At 40.1% G+C, this 24,781-nt stretch overlaps 1 protein-coding gene across 1 annotated transcript in view; it reads right to left on the bottom strand.

Moving 5' to 3' along the window:
- Window positions 1-18,942, bottom strand: part of LOC132975680 (protein kinase C epsilon type-like) — a 75,582-nt gene extending 56,640 nt beyond the window's left edge. Inside the window, exon 1 of the mRNA XM_061040395.1 lies at window positions 17,809-18,942. Within this exon, the coding sequence (XP_060896378.1) occupies window positions 17,809-18,156 (348 nt within the window). The 5' untranslated portion in view covers window positions 18,157-18,942. The remainder of the gene's footprint in view (window positions 1-17,808) is intronic.
- Between the last annotated feature and the right edge of the window lie 5,839 nt (window positions 18,943-24,781).

Raw genomic sequence — 24,781 nt, 5'->3', positions numbered from 1 at the left:
CACACACAGCCTCCTTTTGCAACCACTCATGTCTGTCCTCCTTTTGCGTTGTTAACAAACACATTTTCTCGGTCTCATAAAACCTCAGTCGAGCAGCAAAGAGGAGGTCGTTTTGTAAACTGATACAGCTGAAAAAGCACGTTAACTTTGCATTTTCAGGTCTTAAAATCTATTCTTCTTACACTCATCTATTTTTCTCTGTGAATAAGCAAACGAAATAAATTCAAAAACAAATGGTAAAGAAAAGAACCCTCATGAGGTTTAATATGAAGAACTAATTAAAGTTGAAACAACTTTTTTGATTTAAAAAAAAAAAACGCTTTACAAAGACAGATTTTGTCAATCCAGAGTTCATTTACTTTTTAAAGGCAATAAAAAGCTGTAAAAAATCAAATATATTTCAAAGAGCACATACTATGCATGTGAGCTCATACAGTATTATGCGTAAAAGCAGCAGTTGTAGCTCCCTGTGGTTTCACACAGGTGTGCGTAGATAGAGATCATCGTCTGGTTTAACAGAAAAGAAAGATAACTAGATATTGTGGAGAAACATGTGCATTAGCCTCTAACTGACTCACAGCAGGGTAGATGACACATGTGAAGGAGGAGAGAGAGAGAGAGAGAGAGAGAGAGGGGCACGGCACAGAGAGAGAGAGAGAGAGAGGGAGAGCAGATGAAAGAGAAATTAGAAGAGAGCAGAGGCTGGATGCATAAAATGTTGAGCTCTAAAAGAAAATTATACATGAAGTTTATGAAATCAGGTCATTTGTGTGTCCCATGTTAGTCCTTGATGGACTTATTGATTCCAGAAAAGCAATCAATATGATTCACGTCATATAAAAGGCCCTTGAGTAGATTGGATGTTCAAGGCCAATCCCGCTATGAATATGACTGAAATCATGAGAACAATTTATATTCTAAGTCACACTTCAAGAGAAATCCAAGAGAAATGCTTAGTTTTTTTTTTTCAATCTAAAACTACAGTGTAGGCCTATCTAGGAAAACAGCACAGAATACAGGACACATCTGATCATGCATCAAGTGACAGAGTAAAAAGTCTTATCATAGACTGTAAATATTAATCGACGTCAACCATCTATTACTGCAGGGGGCGCTGGAGTCCTATCGATAGCTGTCGCGGTGCTGGAAATCCTGTCTCATCCTAAGTTTCAGTCAACGACAGGCTGAGAGCTGGAGCTGAGGCGGGACATCGCGCCCGCCTCTAAAATAAGGTCAGCTACTGTACACCCTGTGAATAACTCTTATCCTTCAAAAAATCGAAACGGATGAGTTGTAAAATAGTTTTTAAAAACTCGTACAGTGTGTGCCGATCGAGACATGAGCTTATAAGACCTATTTTTGCTTTTGAACCAGGTTGTAACATGTTCATTGCTGCTGTCAAATTGCAAACATTTTCTTTACACCCTTATTAGCAACAGAAATAACAATCCATTTCATTGAATTTTGACGCTAAAATTAATGTGTTTTTCCACTGGCACACCCCACTGATGAGTGTTTTTATAATATCACTCATTTTTTCCCCCTTTTTTACAAATGCAAGTAATTTGATCTTGATTTAAAATTGTTTATAAAATGTGCAATGGTTTTATATCTTTATAATGTAACACACACATCAGATGGGACTACTTTTGTAAATCAGACTTTATTTCAGTCTATCTGGATCTGCCTCTCTACAACTGGGACAAACATAAAAGTAGCTGACACCGACGAAGAAAGGACATACCACACAAAGATAGTTATCATGATGCACTCAAATTTCCATATCTTTCCGTCTCTCTCTCTCTCTCTCTCTCTGTCTCCCCCCCTTTTTTTGTATGAGTTTTTTATTGAGTAATACCAGTAGTGTTTTGGTGTGGAATTGTTAACTTTATCTTTGTATCATTTGTGTATTTGTTTCATTTTGTGTCAGTGTGATGGCATTAGGAAATGTTTTCTTTAAATGTGTCTGACTAAACCCATAAGGGACGGGCCATTTGAGGCCAGACCTGAAAATAAAAGATTCATTCATTCATATGTATACTTGATTGGTTGCTAACTCTAAACCCAGACTACAACTGTTTTAAGCTTGTTACTGTGGCTAATACAATTATAATTGCAGTTCATTAAGGGTTCAGTATCTCTGCATTGGCATTATCTGTAAGCAACAACACACTCAGTATCGCTGTGTGAACCACAAAATGCCTATAAGAAGAAAAAAAAAAACACACGCAGCATCAGCCAGGTCTGTGATTCTCAAACTTTCTCAAGAACAGCCTAACATGATGATGTTAAACTCCTTAGAGAAATAGGAACATCAGGGAGTTTCACACAACTATTAAGTCAACCACCAGGGTATGTTATCAGCTGTCTATGAAAGTTGTGTGTCTGTTTGTGGGTAGGAATCTCTCTGATTGGCTGTTCAGCTAAGCGAAACAGGAAAGCCAGTGCACAAGAAGAAATTCAGAAGCGCCTCTTCTATTCTTGTTCCACTAATAAAAGACCAAGTGCTGACACAGTGCCATTTTCAACTTTTTATCAGACATTATTCTCCATTAGAAGTATCTATATTACGAGTGTTGGGCGACAGCGGTGAGAAAATTGTCTTCTCGTATCACAACAACGGTTTATTTATCCGTGTTCTTCCTCGTCCTCTTCCGGTTTTCCCTTTTTGGAATGATTACAGACTACCGCCGCCTGCTGGCATGGAGAGTTTTTGCCTCTCACGCATGCGCAGAACGTACATGGTGGTTGGCTGTAGTCTTTGCGGTGTGTTCTAGTGCAATTTTTTGGCCAAGACAAACGGCGTCATGCGCCGACTCCACAGGCGGCCTTCATGGCCACTAGTTCTTTGCCGTCTGCTTGGTGTGTCAGGGCCATTACACCTTGTTTTCAAGTACGTATGTGTCTGTAGACTTACTTGTGTCCATAGATCCGCTAATACACAGAGAATGCTTTCTGGTGTCTAAGGCAAGGATGTGCATTTATTTACGAACGGATAGAAACCTGATAGAAACTACCAATAGCATGTTAGCGAGTTAGCAGCCTGTTAGCCGGGCTAGCACCATAAAAGTTACATTTCTTAAATGCACTTGAGGCCCATTCGAGAGTCAAATATTAAGGAAAGGAGGAGTTTCCCAGGCACAACGGATGAGATATCCGTTGTGTCCGTAAACAAACATAAGTGAGAACGAGTCGTTGGAGGCTGTTTGTGTGATTGTTCATGAAAAAAAAAGGCCTCCGATTGAATCAATGGCAATTTTAGTAGCCTGCATTTGTGTGTGGACGGCTCCTTGTGATCCCAAATGGCTCAAAAATAAAAGTCCCTTAGCATGTGATGCCTCCTGTCCACACCTATACACACACACACACACACAGTCTGTTATGCCTAAAGTGAAAACACATGACATTGAACTCTTGGCTCTGATTTTACTCATGACAAAGTGTGCACACACACAAACACACAGATGCAGTTTTTGACTCTCTTTTGATCTATTCCAAGAGACAGCGCAGTTTGAAAAAATACTGATCGTGGATTAAAGGATGGTGACTCTAATAATCAGAGCACAACCACATCAAAGGCAAACTTCATATCAGGAATTTTACATAAACTGATTTGTACATTTTTTACATTTTTACATTTCTTTTATGGACATAATAACTTTAACAGAATATTAAGAAGGATGCCATTGATTCAGGTTTTTCATGGCTTTACTGCTTTCCCCCCCACACACGCCAAAAAATGTCCTGAAAATTAAAATGACCCTAATATGAATTTTATTGAGCCGATACTGATTACCGATAATTACCTGCTCCTACTGTAATGGCTGATACTAATAAAATTATTGATATATTTTGACATTATTTCTTTTTTAAAAGAGGTTCATAAAATGTAGTTTATGCACATCTGGGGATAAGAAAGGTTAAAGTCAGCAAAGATTTATACACAGCACACCTACATTAAAATTCTAGGCTACTAGTTGATATCCCTAATGTCAACACTGAAAAACAAAAACAGTTGTGTTCATTCATTCAACACTTCATTTTTTGACTCTCTGCCAATGAGATACACAATATAGTATAAGCATGTAGTTAACTAGCCCCTGTGTGTCTGGTAGATTTTTGAATCCATCAGCCTTGGTCACACAGAAGTTTTCCTTAAATTGAAGAACATGTATAAGACACAGCTTGTTGAATTTGTTAAACATGCATGGCAGCCGTCTTGCTTGTTTCATACCAATGAAACATCAAAGATCCCTCAGGTTGGAACAGACAAGAGCAGAACAGATTCTAGTTTGGACGGTTTAGAGCAGACACTAATGGAAGGCTCGGTGACTGTAATGTTAGTTTTTCTTTCCTCTTGCCGTTTTCTCCTCTTCTCTGCTAATCCAGTTAAGAGCGCTGTAAGCAGCAGCATTTGTCAGCAGAGCTGTCAATCACGATGTTTCATCCGGTCACTTTTGCACCAAATAAACTTATGAAAACAAACTACTCAAAGAAATAAACAACGGGACATAAATCAGCATGATAATAACTATCATGACAGAATCTGAGTTTGACTAAATTGTATTTTAACTTTATAGTTTTAACTTTTATAGCTTTATATGTTCCATCTGTCAACATCAAGGAGGCGGTGTTTATGACCTATACTGCAGCCAGCCAGCTGGGGGAACTCAAAATATTTTGGCTTCACTCCCAGCGAGCTGTCTCTCTGTCCATCTTAATATACAGTCTCTGGGTTGTTTACAATAACTGCCTCAGCTACAGTAAATAATCCTGGGCAAGGGACCAAAGCATCATCTAGAATAAGACTTACTAAGAACGCAAACTAAATGCTTTTAATTTGGCTAATAAATTATATTGTGGTTAAATGGGGTTTTCCTTCATACATCAGGCCCCTTAGTTCCAAAATCGTCACTGACAGCCACCACAATAACCAGCCTTGAGCTTCCCAAAGTGAAATAACGGTTGATTTATACTTTTCATGCTGAATGGATCATCTTGTGAAGAGCAGAAAATCACAGATAAAAGAGACATCTATACTCTTTGCATTCATCTCTTCTAAAAGACCTTCATAGCACTAGTCTTTATTGCTCTCGCTTTACACAAGTGGAAGAGACCGCCCACACACCCATCTGCTTTCACTATGTGCAGTCTACACCACACACACACACGCACACACACACACGCACACGCACGCGCTCATGTACAAGATAACACAAAGGTATAAAGATGATCTGATGTTAACATTCACACTATAACTCATTTTAAACAGTATCATAAACACACACACACACACACACACACACACACACACACAAGCACAGCGCATCTTGTTGTCCTCCCGACAGCTCTAACTCAAAAAATATCTGAAGCCTGAGTCGGCCATTAGCCTTTCTTCATGATTGATATTGGAGCTGTTTTGCTCATTATAAACAGTATACTGCAGAGCTCCGCATATTACACGTATCAACTTGTTAATTTATGATTTGACAAAAGCTGGTTGCATATTAAGATAGCCTACATAGATATATATATATATAGATATAGATATAGATCTACATCAGTCCTGAAAGACTTCACACCTGCATGCAAAACTGGAATACCTCAGAAGAAAATCACACTTTATCTTTGAGACACGGTCTGTCTCAAATGAGAGGACCGGTAGCTTGAACAGTTAAAATTCGAGACAAACTTGCAGTAATAGTTGGGTATCTGACCGATGAAGGGATCTTTGTTTTTTAGATTGGTATGTCTGTTAATGTACTCCCATCTCAAAGTCAACTACCACAAGTGGCTCAAATAATAGCATTCAACCGCATCTCACTATCACACTCAGTGCCATTGATTGATAAATGCTGTGGGATACAGCAGCAGAAATAAATCCCTCTGTGTGTGTATGTGTGTGGGGGGTGTAAATCATTTATTAATGTTGGTTTGAAGTCACTAACAATATTTAAATGAAACACTCCTTGGAATTAATGTGGTTCTGCTCTCCTTTGTTTTTTTAAAATAATCAAATAACCAATCGGGATTACCTTGTACGTAACTATCCAATCACAATGAGTCTGTGGTAAATGTTTGGGTGGCTTGGCAACAGTCAAGTTTCAAACTAGCATCATCTAGTTTACAGTAGCCTATTTGTGTTTTTGACACTCAGACACAGAAACACAGGATGGATGAACGCTGAGAGGAAAAATCTTTCATAGGAGACAACATGGGAATGTGGAAGATTATCTAGAGTAATAAAAGATGGCTGGCTTCAGACAACATCATGTGTTTTCACAAATGGTGTTGTATTTATTTCAATAAGCCCAACGAAAAACACATGTAGGCCCAAACTGGCCCACACTGAAAGATTTGGAAAATCATTACAGATGTTGAAAATGCACGACCGCAAATAATGATACATTTAACAGTTTTGGAGTCTACCACTGTAGAAGATAAACAATATGACCAAAATAGCAAAACACACTCAGATTTCATTCTGTTTTCTTGTCTGATCCAATCAAATTGACCAATAGGCAGAATGGACTACTGCTTTATTTCTCTAAAACCCAGGAGGCCCTAAATCCCAAAGTCCATTGTTTGTATGATAGTTTTTCTTTTCACTGATGTTTTGTGGTAATATAAGTTCAGTTTAAACAGGTCCTATGACAATAAGTAGGCCTATATTATTCCCATAGGTTAGCTGTGAATAATCTAGGCTACTATAGTTTTGCAAAAAGCTCAACAGCAAACGTTGGTCTCAGGGTTCATCCATGGTCTAAAACACAGGTGTTAAAGAGAAGGGAAAATACAAACCTTGGAAGGCAGGTATGGTTGAAATCTTTGGTGAAAAATGCTCTGATCTTTTTTTTTAAACTAAAATCTCTGAAAGATTAAAATAGAAATGTTTGATTACCTGTCTTTGGGTTACTAAGTGATTGGTAAAAAAAAAAGGGGCTTCCCCTTTATCGCGACACTCAAACATAAACTGTCTATCTGAAGGTTAATCTTGCACATAGGTAGCCCGAGTAAAGGCCCTGTGAATATTCTGTTTGTTATTCTTGTTTACTTTTTTGTTAGATGGTATCCATAGCAACAAGACCATCAGGTGCCTCAGGAAAAGAAATGACTTCAACTCTTATACCTTGCCCTAATACAGACATTACATTTTGAGAGTCACATGTTGCCATCGGAGCTTAATGAACTTCATCCTAACTTAATCACACTGAGACTCATTCCTCCCAGAGACGGAGAGTGAAAAAGAGAGTGAGAGAGTTGTCCCAAAGCTTTCACAGTATCACATGAGCCTTAGTCAAGCTGGAGTCATGTGGCTGCATGTATCCTCAAAGAGACCTACAGCAACACATTCACTGGCACTCAGACACAGAAACACAGGACGGATGAACACTGAGGAACATGGGTGACAACATGGGCATGTGGAAGATTATCTGGAGGAATGAATGACAGATGCCACTTACAGTCAAATCTGGTTCTATCAGGGGATGTTTCAAGAACCATACAACTATTAATGTTGTCATTTGAAGAACCTCGTGCTTACATTTACCTGCTTTTATTTGTCATCAGTGAATCCAAATCATCAGATTCAGTCAGACACAGTCAGACCAAAGTAATAGCCTTTCACACATGCACAAAACTCTGAATATTGCCCAAAATGTTTGGGGTGCCCTGAGGTTTTTATCACTTTTCTATCATGCAACCACTGTGAGACCCTTTGTGCACGTAATGAAGCAGCCTCATACTCTTTTCTACTTGAAAGTATGTCTTGTTCCACTCTTTCTATCATACCGTGATTACATGTCCCAATTATATAAAGGCAAAAAACTGTCATCAGACTCTTGATTCCGCCATCTTTGATTTATTTTAAAACATTACACTGACTTTTGCGGTGTCCTTGGGATTTTAGGAAATTACCAGGGGTGCATGTGGGAAAAGGGCTTAAAGGTTCGCATCCTGCTTACTGAGTTATAAAACCTCAGCACACAACAGGCAACACTTCTGTCAGCTGACGAGTCCATCACAGGACAGCAGTAGATCTGATTGGGTCGAGTGGTCAGTATGTTCTGCTGTTGCACATGCATTGCTCTGTGGATTAAGTGTGCCTGCCAAATATTAAATACTGTAAAGTCAAATTTGTTAAGACCAAATTAGTATGGCCATTACAATCTCACCTTGGACCCTGGCATAACAGTTATTCTGAAGGATGTTGGGTGCTGCTGAAGCTCACTTGGTAAAGCAGATGCCCCATATGAGGCTACAGTCTTTGATACATCTAAAACAGGTTTGACCAGGCCCTTTTGATGCATGTCTTTCCACTCTCCCTTCCCCACATTTCATGTCTCTCTTCAGCTGTCCTTTCAATACAGTCATAGAAGAAAAACAATTGACATTTTGGTCAAAAAGGAATCTACACGATTGTTTTACTTTTACCATAAACTAGGTTGTGAAGGTTTGATGAGGCATTTATTACAATCTGCACCAGATGTTTTAATTTTGGAGTGCATGTGGTTGACCACAACTTGTGGTGCCTGAGATCTCTGTTAGCTGCAGTGCAATGCTGATGAAACACGTCTGCAGATCAGTTTCAGGCCAATCCAAGCTGAAGGACTTTAAAACTGCAGGCTGAATATATTGCAGTCACTGATTTTGCTCGCTTGTATCCCAGGATTGCTCACCGTTTGTGCATTGGACTAAATTAGGAAGAAATACAGTAAGACGGTAAACTGCTTTCCCTATCTTCCGTGAATAGATGAATGTCCCCAACAATGAATGAGAAAAGAAATCTACTCTCATGTGTAATTCTGCAGTCAGATTCAGAAAAAAAAACATTATAAAGCAACATTATAAAGTCTATCTGATGCATGTATTGCTGTCCGATAGTTCTTTCATTGTGTAGGAAATGCACATATGTCCATGAGTGAGTTGAATGACGGGCTGTTTTTTTCTCGTCTCATCCTGTTTGTGAGGAAATGGAGACTTCTCCTTACTATGTTTAATTTTGTCCTGTGGAACTCAGCGCTGGCATGTCAGACATTCCACAAAAGCTCGACCTCTAAAGCCTCAAATTAGTTCTAAACGTCATTAGACTGGCTGCATAAGCTGTGCCATTTGTGCTGATTTGGTCTTCTTTGAATTACATTTTCTGAGGCTCACAGTCGAGGTGTTTGGTATCCTGGTGAGTACATGCTATCATGCACCTAGCATGCTTTCAGTTTAATGAAATGTAAAGGTTTCCCTCCAGAAGTAAGCCGGTGATGAAGCTAGTAAACTGTACAGTATTACTCAATAAGTTCTTCACCCTAGTTTGTGATCAAAACTTCATTTTCATCCATCAGTTTTCAACGCAGCACAGAAAACCCAGGGTGCATCAAAACAAAGAATACAGGAAGTAATGAGACCACGACAAAGCTAAAACAAAAGGGCAAATTTAGGGAAAAGTGTCACCAAAACGAATCTTTATTATCTGAATTAATGTTTGATGCATAGCAATGCATAATTCTGTTGCAGACGAAGCAGAGAAGCTTTAAGCAGTTATATCTTGCAACAAATACTATGCTGCGGGTCACAAAAGGTTCGTCTGCAATAGAAGCATTGCTTTCTTTGTATCAAAACAGGTCAGCCAGTCGTATATGAAAATACTTTTCTGTTTTGAACAGCAAGTGCTGCACAAGGACGACAGCTAAATGTAGGATACGAGGAGTTAAAGTGGGGAGCACCTGGGGAGCATTCCCCCTCTCCCTCTTCCCCTCTTTCTCTGGGAAGTAAACTTGGACAGTGAAAACAGGAAGTAGGTCCCACCGTGTGACTCAAACACACTGTGGCTAATATTAGCCTCATACACACACAAAAAACACACATAGCCCTGCCTCCAGTTTCCTTCAGTCCACGGAGAAGACACCCCTCTACTACAGCCTGCGGGGAAACAGGGTCAAGAGGAGAGCAAGCCGGAGCTCTTCCTCTGTTCTGTCTGTCCGAGAGTTTACAGAGGATCAGGAAACCAACCCAGATATGAAACTATTGGTTCATTATTATTGCTGCATTAGCATGAAAATAGCATTTGCCATGCACCTATCCACCTATACAAATATATTTACTATTTCTTATTGATGTAAAACTATGAATTTAAAATGTCCACAATTTCCATTAATGAATTCCTGCATGTTGTTTTGCGACAATGCCCACAGCATGAAATACCAAAGAAGGACCAAGTGTGGGTAACTTGTTATAAAAAATGATTGTGCATGTTACTTCATTATAAGAATTTACAGAAACATTTTAAAGGTTAATCATTTGTAAATTGCTCTTACAGTTTTTACATAATAAGCTTCACCCATGCTACATGACAACAGACAGTCTTCTTGTTAAAGTGCTTGTGAGCAAGATGGGGAACCATCACAAGGACCATGAGTGCAGAAAGCAGCTCTTGTGTTTTGACCTTTCAGCTGCATTAATGCCTTTTCTGAAGAACAAATGCTAAATTACAATCTGCAGAAAGGACAGTGCAGCGCTCCACATTCCTCAGATGACTAAAGACCTGCTACAGTGGCGGGGGAGGTGGCTTATTAACATGACAGTTTGAGCATGTCACACTTTTTCACTGTTTAGTTGGAGCGGAATTTTTTCTAATGCACCTCTCTGTAGTCAGCTCTACCAGCTGAACCACAAACATTTACATTGTTAGCACCAGTATAACCACACAGAAGTGTGACTTCTGAAACGTACAAAACCTGTTGTGACTGTCAGTCAAAGAGACCTTTAATCTCTCTCTCTCTCGACAAATCCTCATGTTAAAAAAATGAATCAATCATTAATTGTATGGTGTTTTAATTTAAAAAATGTAAAGTTTAAATTGGAGAGAATGCTGGTTATTTTTTTCAGCCAACATTGTATTTATTAATCCATTCACTGATTGAGCAGGATTATGATTAAGTGACTAATTTATGTTTATAACTTCATAGAAATAGATTTGACTACAAGGGCTGATTTGATAAAACATGAATGCAATGTTGATGAAGGTCATTGTACTAATGTTCTGTGGTAAAGACATGGATATGTAAGTATTTACAGTATATTGTCCTGTGTGACAGAGCCCTGCTGCAGACTGGAGTTTATCTGTCTGACCTGGTTCAAAACTCTTCCTCTAATATACCTAAAATAACAAGAAGATCAATGCAACATCAACCTATTTAAAAAAATATATATCTAAATTTAATGAAAGTCAATAAAGTCAACTTTAATGAATAAGTGAAGAAAATAAATGTGGGCCAAGCTTCGGGCCCTGAGGCACATTTTTTCTATAATTGTGTCACTCAGTGTTTCTGCAAAGAATCTGCTGATTTTATGGGAATGTCTTAGGGAAATTACAACCAAACCATAGACGGATAACATATTATTGTGGATTGCAAGAAAGTCTACTGAATATTAAAGTCCATTAGTACAACATGTAATGTTTTTTTGGAATTCTAGAAATTTGACTTAGTATAATGTCAGTCAGACTACGATGGTTAGATATATTTAAAGCAAACAAGATTGAGGCCATTTAGGGCTTAATGGATAGGACAGATGAAGAGAGACAGAACAAGTTGGGAAAATAGCATTCGTAAACATGGCGCAAAACATAGCTGCCCGGCTTTCCCTCGCCCCATGTTTACATTTCTTTTAAAAGTCGACTAACACAATCAACATCATGTTAACATGAGTGACCGCTTCAAACCCACACAAGAATCTGTCCTGCTGTGGACGGCACTGACCGGAGAGGTCTTTGCTGCTCTATTGGTAAGTAACATGTGTGGTCAGCTGAAGTCCAGCAGAGGCTTCTATGCAACAGTGGCTCCAAATAACATCACAATTCTTCTTTTTTCCTATTTCACTTTTGTACAAGTGGAGGAGTTGGAAGCACCTCTTCCATCTTTAAATACAATCAATGGTGAAACTGTTGATTGTGATAACGATTAATTATCACAAAACATAATATTGCAGTGCGTAGTCGTGTATTAGCATCTCCATCAACCATCAATGTTTCTATAAAATACCTGTCTGATTAACACCGTCTGTTAACTTGAGGGGATCAAAAGTATGACTATGACTTTCGTAGTAGTAAAGAATTGAAGCCAAATGTCATTTTTTATACTATATGCAAATCCACTGTATGAATGAAAGTTTTATTAACAAAGGATTTGTTGCTAAATCAATTTGGTGCAGTGACTCAGAATGAATGTGACTGTGTGGGATCAGTGTTACGGGAGGTGATTGTTCGCAGACCACTTAGCCTGATGAACTCACACTGAAATTATCTTTGAGAGGAGCTGCGACTGAAATATCACCAGACAGAGCAAATTATGTCCATTCTCATCAGCTTTCATCCGACATATTGCCCTCATTCTCCTCCCCCACATCATGCTCCCATCAATCACCTGATCAGACAGGGGGAAAGGGTACACTTCACATCCATGTGTAATGATTTCAAAAGGGGGGGGTTTTATTGTTCTCAAATTGTTGCATGCCAAAACAGGTTTCAGGTTTCCTCTCACATACACGGGTTCATGCTGTTCATATTTAGAGTATCTCCGCTCCAATTCACCTGACATTAAGTCGTAGATCAACTGTGTTTTAAATGTTTGAGTCTATGACAAAGAGTCCTCTGAGTCCTCACAAGCAAATTCAAAAATGTCTTCCCTGTGCTCTTGGCTTTGTATAGTAGTAAAAAACACACAACACTTTGATACCATGTTTTTTTGTTGTTCACACTATCTGTATTTTCCTACTGCATACCATATTAGATAGAATTTATGGACAAAGCAATGTTGTCATGTACAGTCCCCATTCACAGTCAGACTCCAGATAAAGAGTCTTTGAAGTGTGAGAACTGCTCATCGGATGCCGGAAATCTTCTCAGTATGTCCATGTTTAATGCACATTTTAAATCAGTAACTAAAGGCGATGGAGGGAGCAAAATAAGCTTTGAGGCTTTGAAACTCTGAAGCCCTCCCCCCCCCCATTCTTTACCCATCTATTTTAATTTTGTTCAAATTTGTTCTTCACACCTGATTGAATGAGCTTAAACTCCAGGGAAGCAGATTCACTATTGTGTGTGTGAGAATGTGTGTGCCCTGGTTGATTAACAACATGACCGGCTTGGCAGGTATAATTTGCTGCAGAAGATGACTGAAAGGCTGTGTACAGACTTGCAGGAGAACATTGACATATGTTTGTGCTTTTGTTCACACACTCTTCGGAAGATAATTTCCCAAAAGCACCAACTGAAGTCTCTTTTTTCCCCCACCAGTGAAGATGCAGTAACACCAACCAGTTACAAAATCCCCTAATAACAGAATGCTACGGTGTTAGCTGATTTCAAAGGGATGATGACACTGCTGTGTACAAAGGTCACTGCCGGCAAGATGCCTAAAAGTGGCTGCACTGTAGTTGACTTGACATTTTATCACAGACCCTTGTTTAAGGCCAGCACGATGAATGATGAGACCCGCATGCTGTTCCCTGACAACAAAAACAAAATCGTACCTGGTGTTGTGATAAAGGGACATGTGCTAAATGACAATGAAACCTGATACAGTGAGGCTGTGCTGACTAACAGTAACCCCTCTCGGTGTTCCTGGAAGTCTTGTTTTGTTGTCATAGACAGACGGGCAGAGCTGCACTGTGTACAGCTCACTGGAAAAAAGATCCCATAAACAAAATCTACCAGAGTCACTGCCAATGAATACAATGCAGCTATGTGGTCCATGTTATTGTGACATAAAAAGTAACTAAAATAGTAATTTCTATTTGATGGTATATTCTTTTGAATCTTCCATATAAGAGAGAAATCATCAAAGTTTAAAATAATCAAACAACCCCCATCCCCCCACCCTCCTCAAACAAAAAACCAAAGGGTCACTATAGGTACAATGTTCAGGAATGTCCTGAATGGGAGCTAGATGTACAGGCATGCACAATATAAGAGGAATATGACATGTGATGTGTGATGATTACATTGTTCAGTATTGCCATAACAATATGTTACCAATGGGACAAATCAACAAATACTGAAGAGTGCATATTAGCTATAACACACATTGTTTATCTGCTGCTCTTTATGTTTCACATGATAAATTAGCGTTGCTTTTCTTCTTCAAACCACTAAATCGCCTCCACTTAATATGTGGGAATCTGGTGGTGATGCTCTGAAAGCATGGCCGTTATAGGCCTCCATCCGTTAGGTCAAATGACTGCATGCTGAGTGAGAAGCATTGCTTGTTATTATACCTTATGTATCATTATACATTTATTTATTGTGATAAATTGTGTTTATTGGAAATGCTTATATTGTGATATTGCTTAATCTATATTTGTGATTTATTGTGCAGCCCTCGTGTACAATATATGCACACACTGCTTTGTGGGATCATGGGTTTGAGTCTTCGGACGAGAACTAGCAAGCCTCAACTTCAACAACCTCAGCAACTGCTCGTCATGCTTTTCTTAGCAGCTCACATAACTCAGCGGGATTTACACAGGAACTTACTTTCTTCACGGTTATGTCAGGTTTATCTTTGCCTGTGATGACATAATGCATAATAAGTTAGGACATGTTCAATCAAGAGGACCCATGGGTGTGCCTTGAAAACCAGCTCCTTCAAACACAAGGTGCAAAGCTCTGTGGAGACGGATAGAAACCAGTTCATAAAGGACAATTTAGATAGTTGTAAGAGTCTTTTGACTTTAGATAAACAAGAGGCTTTCAAAAATCCAGCTGAACACTTGGGGTTTAAATGCCTACTCCAGTTTTTCTTTTAAGCATATTTCGTATATTTCTGAGTTATTTTCTGACTATGTTGATTAGCCTTTGCTAACATTGCCATGTACTTCTTTTTTTTGCACAATTTGTTATTCTAGATGAATCATGAAGTATGCCTAAAGTTGAAGCAGCAAGTCATATGTCATCTTCAAAGCTTGCAAACAAGCAATGTCATATACTTTCATTTCTATGGGGAATTTTATGATGGTTCAATTGTCCACCTGTTGCTGTTATCTAGTTAGCTGAGTCATGGCTCAGGCTATAAGCTTGAAGCATTGCAAATTGTTTGTGTTTACACTGCAACACATTAAATGTGGACCTCCAGGAGGACGTTTCTAGGCCTACTGTAAGTTGGACACTAGTGAATGCTGGCAGGGAGCAGTATGAGCACCTAAAGCTGGCTACGCACCAGACAATTTTCAAATCTGATTTAAGAAAAGCGGGAGACCACAGACATAGGGACAGTTTCAACCGATTGTCAACATTATAATCCTCCAAACGCTCACACTAGACGCCTCGGCCTGACCAGGAAACCACACACCTACAGTTTGTAGTAAAATATCACAGCCATGAGATCTCACAGAATCTTGTGTGATCACATGGGGCTTTAGATTATAAAAAAAAACAAATATGGAGGACGATCGACATCCTCAGCTGGCTATCCTGGCTGTTCTGTTTTGCAGCTAAAAACAGTCAACGCGAAAAAAACAATACGGATGTAAATCCTGGCTGAGAAGACGGATTATGTGCAGCTCTTTACAATTTGCAGCGCAAGCTTGAGGGTGAGTTGTCAAAGTAAACGACGTCAGGTTGGTGAAACTTCCAAATCTGCCTGGCTTGCCTGGTATTGCAGATATCAAACTCAATCGGGAGTAGTAAAATAAATAATCGTCGTGACACCACACACTTGAGGATTATTTGGAAAAATAAACGGTTGCAACAAGCGACTAATCAGACCACACCCCCACGATCAAGGGGGGGAAACGTGCCCAAAATCGGGCCTAAAATCGTCTAGTGTGTAGCCAGCTTAAGTGGGGCGAGATGACAACAGAGCAGCCTTGGGGTGGGACTATTGATCACAGTAAAAGCAGCATACTGTCATGATGTAATAGAAAAGAGCAGGCCTATAACACAGGCAACGATAGAGACAAACGGATTACATCGGGGTCAGCAGGATGCTAGGAGCCAAACCCGTCATCCACGCTAGAAGATCATTGGCTAAAGGGTGCACCCAATTCGCAGAGGCTCAGTACTCTATCTCCCACCTCAGCCCTTTCCTAAATGTCAGCCCCACTCTCTCCTCCCATATCTCCAACTCTATCCACTGTCTTATCTGATAAGGCAAAAAATTAATCTAGAAGAAAAAAAAAGGAAATCGACCTCGCCAACCTCATCCTTCATTTATACAAGAGTTACCTAAGCTAGAAGGACAGTGTGGCTGCAAAGGTAATTTTTTTCATCTTAGTATTTTCACAACTTGGGAAAAAACACTGAAAACCAGTTAAAAATAATGGCTGACGTGGTGCTTAAAATGCGGAGCCTGAATTTTTGGCAGGCATCTAAACCTGACAAAATGCACGTTGTTCACAAAAGTATAAAGTTTCAGCAGACTGCCTGACATTTTAAAGCAGACCAGCGTTAATTAAAAGACTTTACAAGCTCAGATGATTACTTAACCCACCAGAACGTCAGTGGCAGCGAAGAGTCGCCTTTCAACGCGTTCCAAAATCTTTAATCAATAACTGAGTTCAAACAGTCCCAACAAGAAACATCACACAGCTCGCTCGGTCACGACAGTTCAAGTCTCCCAAATGTACCGCTTTGTAAGAAACAACCACGAGGAATACATCCCCCGCCTGTTTCATTCTCTCTTTCATCCTGTTCCCTCTCCCTCTCTACTCCCCTCTGTCTCTCATGGACCTGATGGCCTCTCATCAATAATACACTCAAGCATCCGTCTGCTTCAGCAGCTTCAGACAACAATAAACAGCCTCTCCGCGCTGCGCTGTGAGTGTGGTCGTGCGTGTTTCTGTGTGTGTGTGTGTGTGTGTGTGTGTGTGTGTGTGTGTGTGTGTGTGTGTGTGTGTGTGTGTGTGTCTGTGTGTGTCTGTGTGTGTTTTTGTGTGTCACGCATGTGGCTCAACCCCACCCTCTCCGTCCTCCTCTGCAGCTCTGCTGTGGGTCACTGCTCCATCTAATCAAGAGCACAACAAAGGTAACAGGATCTATACTGTGTGTGTGTGAGAGTGTGTTCACTGACTGCTGCTACTGTCACACTGTGTTCCAAGACCACACTGTCTTTTCAAGTTACTGATATATAGTTTATGTACTATGCACAAATAAGATGAATCTGCATTTAGTCATAGATAAATAAAAAACACAGTGGGGCCTTTTTAAAAAAAATGAATTTCACTGTGTTGGATTTGCAGCCCAGAACTTTACTTTGATATGACAGAGCTGCTGATCAGTAGTGGATTATTTAGCAGCTAAATCATCGGTTTGTTACGACTGCTAGAGCAGCTGAGGTCGTACCTGATGTCTTTTACATTGGCTGTGTTGTCAAAAGTAAAGTTACATAGAAAGTAATGTTATTCCCTCCATTATGACAATGGATTCAACACCACACGTTATAGGAAGATGTCACTGCATTATTGGTGGCTTTTCCCCAGGTTTGTCCATAGAGCATCCCATTAAAAAAAAGGACTTGTTAGGACCATTCCTTCAATCTCTATCTTTTTTTTTATTGGCTTAATCAACACTTTTTTAAATTCAGGACTTTGCAGTTGAACAAATTCAATCCAAGGTCCCAATAACCTACCAAGGCCAAACAAGCATTTCCTGGGTCCCACTTTATGTTAGGCGGCCATGCTCAAGGTTCATTTCTCAGTTAGTTTTTTTTCATGAATAAGTTAAATATTTTAGGGTTTGCATTGTTACCATGATGAGTGCCATCATCAGCTCCACCATGTGTATGTGGGGGGGGTGGGGGGGTGTCACTCCAGTCTTACCCAGTCCTCGAAGTGCTTGCTCCCGTTGTGCAGGATGTCCTCAAACTGGATGATGCAGTTGGCCACGAAGTCGTCGTAGCCAATGGGCGCGTCGTGAAAGACGGACAGCTCGATCCTGCGGCCGTCGTGGACCTCCGTGGTGAACTCGTCATTCCACGCGGGGCTGTTGGTCCTCTGCTTGGTGGAGGTCTGACCCACGCGGGAGTCGTCCACGTTGAGGGCGATGTACGTGTCCAGGAGGAACGTCTGGGTTTTGGGGCCGACGGCGTGACGTAGGGACCAGGCTGTGGGCTTGAGGTCCAGAGCCTCGCGGATCTTGATCTTCAGCTGCCCGTTGAAGATGACCATGTTGATGAAACGCTCCCAGTATCCTACTTGAAACTTTAAAGAGTGAATTAGGCCACTCACAATGAAAGAACCTGACCTTTCACCACAACCACTTCACGGGAAAATAACTCATGTAACGGTATCAATAAAAGGCTCTGTTCAACCGGTGGTACCCTATGGGCTCCTGTGATTCCTTCTAGTTGTCTGAGCCAAAATAAATCCTTATTTTTCTCCCGCTTTCATGCGTTAACATGTCTTGCAATTCCCGAAGATTTCCATACAATAAATAAATAAGCCGCAGCAGCAGAATGTCGCGAGTTAATCCGGGGGCAGCTCTTCTTAAAAGTGAACGGAAGAAACATGAACCAGCGGTCGAGAGTTAGCAGAAAACATCCGAGCAGAGGCCCCAGATGTGACTCGACATGTCATGGCTTTTTTTTTTTTTTTTTTACCTTCGTAAGTATTTAAAAAGCTCCGTTAGCTGTAGCGGGACACCCTGGAAGCACTAGCCCGTGTTGCATTGCACCGTGTGGTGGGTGGGAGGCTCCCGGCGCTCTGCTGGCAGCCGCCGCGGTGCATCGGGGATGTTCCAGCCGGACTGCTGCGGCCAGACAGCGGCGTGAAACAACCGCAGGAGGGGCGGAGAGGAGGGGGCAGCTCCACGGGGTGGGTGTGGAGGCAGACGGCGACAGGGTGTTCCTGTTGCTCTCGGTGCAGCACCGCGGCCTGATTTCTGCCACTGCTGTTGATGTTAACTTCCCGAGGACATACCCCAGGCTGCTTCCCCCTCGACAGACACTGCTCTGTGTCTCAGTCCCTCTCTGGTGCAGGAAATGCGAAAAAAAAAAAAAAAAACACGTCAGATTTATCGGAGGCTGGTGTGACAGACGCAGCCCAGACAAGGGAGGTGTTTAGGAACAGCTGGGCTGGGGGAGAGAGAAGGAGAGGAGAGAGAGAGAGATGGATGAATGTTGGATTTAATAAATTAAATGGACAAAGGTGCAAGGCTGTTCTTCCCAAAACTGTTGGAATTGCAAAGGAACAGGTGTGAAGTTCACTTCTGCAAGCTGAAACACTCAATAAAGGAGGACTTAGATGATGAATTAAGGCAAGGAAACATAATATTTCAACTATGATATGTAGCCATATTTTCTGCATACTGTGTGCAGCACTGATGCAATAACCCAAATAATAGCAAATAGCCTATGTAGCCTAACAGAAACTATTTTCTCTTGATTTGTGCACACATGGAAATCGACCAATTTTCCGGTAATAGGCTACGCTTGCTTTTACTACTGTAAAATAATATAAAATCTATAGGAGCATACACAACATGTTGTGCTTGAAATTAAGGCTATTCACAGAGGGTTCAAATTCAGTTGTTTTAATGCTGCAGTATGTTACATAAAAAGTTGTTTTCCTGTTGGCTGGTTCTGATTCCTTTTAGTTTGTATGTAGAGCATTGTTCTGGTCAGTAATTTCATAAATGTTGATCAATTCTGCTGCTACATTTTAAAAGATCATGTTCACCCACTGTAAAATAACCATCTTGAATCACCACCACCAGAGTTAAATCAAATAGTCTGCTTGTAAGAGGCCGGAGAGAGCATGTGACTTGAACGACACAGAAGAAAATTGATTTCCTGCATTTTTCTGTACAGAGAGATGCTTTATAGTGGCGTAACATACTTTATAGGCCTATACAACACTCCAGAAGCACAGATGTCTAAATGTGATTTAAAGTCAGTTTAACAATATAAGACAAAAGGGTCAGACATCTGCTTAATGTTCCAGTAAATACTGCTGGGTGATGAAACTCACCACGTGCACAGGAATGTCTCATAGTGACATCAGAGCAGGAACACAGTGTACCTGACAGACTGAGCACAAGGCCAACAGTGATTCACATTTCCATTCTGTCATTATCCGCATCCACACAGTGTGCAGCATACAAAATATCTGCCTGGCAACTCGAGATCAGTGTCTAACAGGGAGGAAACATTATTTTGAATTATTACACTATTTTGTGATTTCGGACCAAACAGTTCTGGAGACTTTTTGAACAGGAACTATCCACTATAGGGAGTTCCCTGAGAACTACACACGATGGGGACTTTCTTCTGTCTGCATTCGCATTCATTGAATTCATTGCATTTAAAGAGACACACACACCAAAATGAAGTGTTCTGAGCGAGCTGATTTATACAGGGTCACAAACCTCCTCTCTTGCATGATTCATGTTATTTTCTGACCAAAGCACAGCACAGCTGTTTCATTTAGACCACATGGGACTGTTTGTAAAGGTAGAAAAGGAGTATAATATGTCCTCTTTAAAGCCATACACAGCAGCATTTAGTCAAGATCTGCTCCTCCGACTTTGGCTGTCTTTAAGTTAATAGAAATGTTATTGCTTCCTGAGATCTCTTTACAGCTTGAACACATACAGTTGCATAATTAAAAAATACATTACCAGATTTGTATTTGGTTTACATATAAAATAAAGTTGGTAATGTATGGAGCATGATTTATATGAGATGAAATGGTTTTGATTTAAGAAAATCTAAAACTTGAAACCAAAAAGTCTTGAAAAAAATCTATGTATAGCAGGTATTATAAAGTTAGCTTAACTGTAAAAGGTAAATCTTGGAAAAAGGGGAAAGCTTGAAAATGATGTTAAACAGCTGCAATGCTGTGACGACGTATCCAGTATGATTCAGTCAATCCCTGAACACTACTGACCCCTGCTGGTGATTGCTTGTCACTCCAACCCTTTTCCTGGTAGAACTTTACAAATGAAATTTAACAATGGAGCATAAACTGAAGAAGAAAAATATGTCCCCTTGTGCCATGATTATAGGTTATCTTTGGCTGGGTAGCTAAATCTTTCCATTCTGCTTATGCTAACACTAATGTCAAAAACAAAAACAACTACACTTATGGATTTATCATTGCTGTGAAGTCACAGGTGAAACGATGAACATGAACAATGGGTTTGATTTCGTCAACCGACATGAGTTGAATCTGTGAGGTGAGCTGACAGGTCAGCTAAAGCCTTTTTAATTTGCTCTAAGGGACTAAAATTCTCTTCTCCAAAGATTGGATGTTCTCATTTATAACTAAAACACTCAACAAATAACCCTGCATTCATGTGGTGTCAAAATAAGGAAAATGTATTAGAGCCCCTTTAAACATGAAACTATCGGGGAAAAGACAGACCCATGAAATATTGATTTGATCTCCAGAAACCTTATATAAATGTTTGCACTGGATATATTTATGTCATAGTAGATTGACTTTCTGAGCAACACACATGGTCTGTGTATCATCCATGCTATATTTGAAAAGTTTCAAAGTTTTCCTCCTGAGGCAAAACATGTAGGCCTAATTCAAAATCTGCCCAGAAGTGTATTCATGGTCTGTGAGAGATATTACGTTTATTTCAGCATGCAAAGCCTATAGTATCAAGAAAAGATATTCCTGTGTTTCATAATAATTTGAAAGCGGCAAGATCATCCTGTCTCTCCCTTTCCCGCCTTGTTTTCTCATTAAGCACATCAGCTATCGTGTGTCTGAGCACTGCAGATAGGAATCGATCACAGACCTGGACAATGGCCACATCGTGCCTCCCTCTCAGTTTAAATCAAACAAACGTGGCTTGGCAACAGCGGACAGGATCATGCTGTATAGTTATCATCACACTGTAACTATGATCACACGACGACAGCAATGTCTATTTGACTCAGGGAGATAGTTGCTCTGAAGCTTGAAAAGACAATTTTTCATGTTTAGAGGTACAAAGGGAGAATAGTTTTTAACAGGTTAGTTACCATTAAAGTGTTTAAGATGCCTGGACAACGGTTAAGCTGTAGCAGAGGGAAAGTAGAGGCCCCCAGATGTGACTCTCCATGTCATGGCTTTTACCTTTGAAGTATTAAAGAGCTCATTAGCTGTAGTGGGACACCCTGTAAGCACTGGCATTGCACTGTGCGGTGAGTGGGAGGCTCTAGGGTATTACAACTTTGTCGTTAATAGTTTTTGAAATAGTCACAAAATCATAAATACTGGTATGTATTCATTTGTGTACTCGTAGTGGAATGTTTTGGTGGTAGACAACGTGAACTTGTACTTCAGTTGGAAATATTTCATCCATACAACACAAAAGCCTTTCAGTGTCAGTCAGCATTAGCGGCACGAAGCCTCCACTGTCATTTTTTCCCATTACCCAGGAGACTGTTGCTTGTGTCTTTAACTTTTCTACCTAATTTCAAATGACAAATGTGTGCATTATTTACATTAAGGACCAAAAACTTCTTCTTGATGAAAATCCCATGAATGTTTGAGCCAGTCATGACCCTGACTGATATCTAAGCCAATATAAATAGCTATATACTTACCTGAGTGTTTAAAGCCAAATTTTTTTGCACAGGCAATATACTTCCAGTATGTTGTTTTCATAGCGACTGATTTGAATTTAATTATATGGCTATATAGCTTTAACCGCTTTTTGATACCTGCCTGTTGTATCTTTACTTATTACTTGTATTTGCATTGTCCTATGTTGGAGATTATTCGCTGTTGTCACCCAAGTTTTATCGTATATGTCTGTATTTGTTGTTGTTTTTCTGTTTTGTTTTGTTTTGTTCCTTTACTAATGAACGTATGTTAATGGGTTAATTCTATGATGCCAAATAACATCTGGCAAAGGGACTGCCGATCGGGTACATTTACATCCGTCTGAATGTTGATTCATTTACACTGTCGCTTTTCAAATAAAAAAGAATTAAGATAATTAAATAATTAATTTATTACTCTCTGTTTGGCTTGACTGTTGATGTTTTCTGTGTTATTGTCCTGACTTCCTGCCTTCGCTTTGTCTTTCAAATTACTTTGTAGACATCTGTTTTTAAAGGTGTGTTGAGGCTGTATGTTTCCCTCTGCTGTTTGTCTCTCCTCACCTTCCTGTTGCTCTCAGCTCTGCCCAGGTGAAGCTCCTGATCACCTAACGAGGTACTCCTGGCATCAGTTCTTAAAAGGCCGGCGCAGGCTTCAGGAGAGGAGAGGCATTTGGAGTTGGGACTTCTGTGCCTCTCAGTCAGGGATTATCTGTTGTGGTGTTTAGTTTTTGGGGTTGATCTTTGTTATCATTTAGTCTATCTGTTGATAATACATTCCTTAGTTTTAACATTTACAGACTGCTTTGAGACAGGGTTGAGTAATAACTGCTTAATAAATAGCCTTCATGACTTGTTGTATGTATGTCAGACTTGTATAACAGAATATTTAAGTTGTACTTAGCTCTTCAAATTTGCCTACAAATCACAGGACAACTGACCGATGTGGAAGAGATTTTAAAACTGAGGCAAACAGTTTCTTAATTCGCCAACAAGCACTGAGATTTGCATTGTGAGAGGGACACACTGTTAATGGTAATGCACAATTTACTGACTACTGACTTCTTAACAGAGCAAGAGACTCAATATTTTGTTCAAGAAGTTAATTTTTCTGTTGCTTGTCGTAGCGGCCTTTGAGCAGAAGGGGCCGCCAAAGATCACTAAAAAAATCCTAATCCTTTCATAATCTGTTCCTGAGGCTCATTTAATTCTCTCTGCCATCCACTTTCTCTCTCTGCGTACTCACTCCACATATGTATGTGTGTGTGTGTGTGTTCTTTATTGCCTCGGTAAAACGGCATTGATGCCATATAATTTTTCGCCTCAACACATGTTTTACGGCACATCTGCTCTATTAAACACAAGGCAGCTGGCAGCGAAACACATCGATATGGGCATGGATAGAAAGATGAGAATCAGGAAACCAATGACAACGCTCTGTATTCTGCATATCCTCATAATCCTCATTCATCCACATCCCTCTGGTGCAGTTGGTTAGTCCGCCATTTAATTATAAACAAACTGTCAAAAATCAATATGAGCTTTTTTTTTTCACCCCTCTTTTCATTTTCCTCACAGTGGGTTCTTTGTGTAAGCCAATCAATATTCCTACTTTGGCCCTTGGGGGGAGGTTAAAACAATCTATAATAGAATTCAACTCCAGCAGCAGGAATGACAACAAGCTAAACCAATTTCCCACAGGCTAACTGGTTTAATACCCTGGTTTTCTGTCTCTCAGGGCTTTAAACTAGTATTTATGTAGAGAGGCGGGTGGCAGATTGTGTTCATAATGCCTTTTAGACAGGGAGTGTTGAGGAAGAACAAGTAGATGTATTTCTTATTTACATAGAACACATTTAGACAGAAACACCACCAAAGATGAATAAACCCAGTTCCAGATGACGCGAAAAAGACCTTCCAGCTGCATAATGTCTCATCCCAGTGACACATGTGACATCAAACTCTTACAAACAATTAATTTTATGCCTCATAACCAACCAAAAAGTTCATAAATATTGATATGGAAACGATGCATATCTCCATATCCTCATGACCTTGTCATTCATCTCAACTTGCAAAGGCAAAGCAGATCCCAGATCAGTATTCCCTTCACTAGACATTTGATAAATACTCCGCCTAATTTAGAGGCAAGGCAGATGGTCTTGTTGCTGGCAAAAGTGCTGCGAAATTAGGGCAAAGGAAGAAGAAGTGTATGTCAGCAGCAGCAGCAAGGTGTACTGGTGAGAGCAGGAGGG

The sequence above is a fragment of the Labrus mixtus genome, chromosome 6, assembly GCF_963584025.1.
Source record: "Labrus mixtus chromosome 6, fLabMix1.1, whole genome shotgun sequence".
NCBI lineage: Eukaryota > Metazoa > Chordata > Actinopteri > Labriformes > Labridae > Labrus > Labrus mixtus.
The sequence above is the reverse complement of the archived record's forward strand: the minus strand, read 5'-3'. Positions and strand labels throughout refer to the sequence as shown.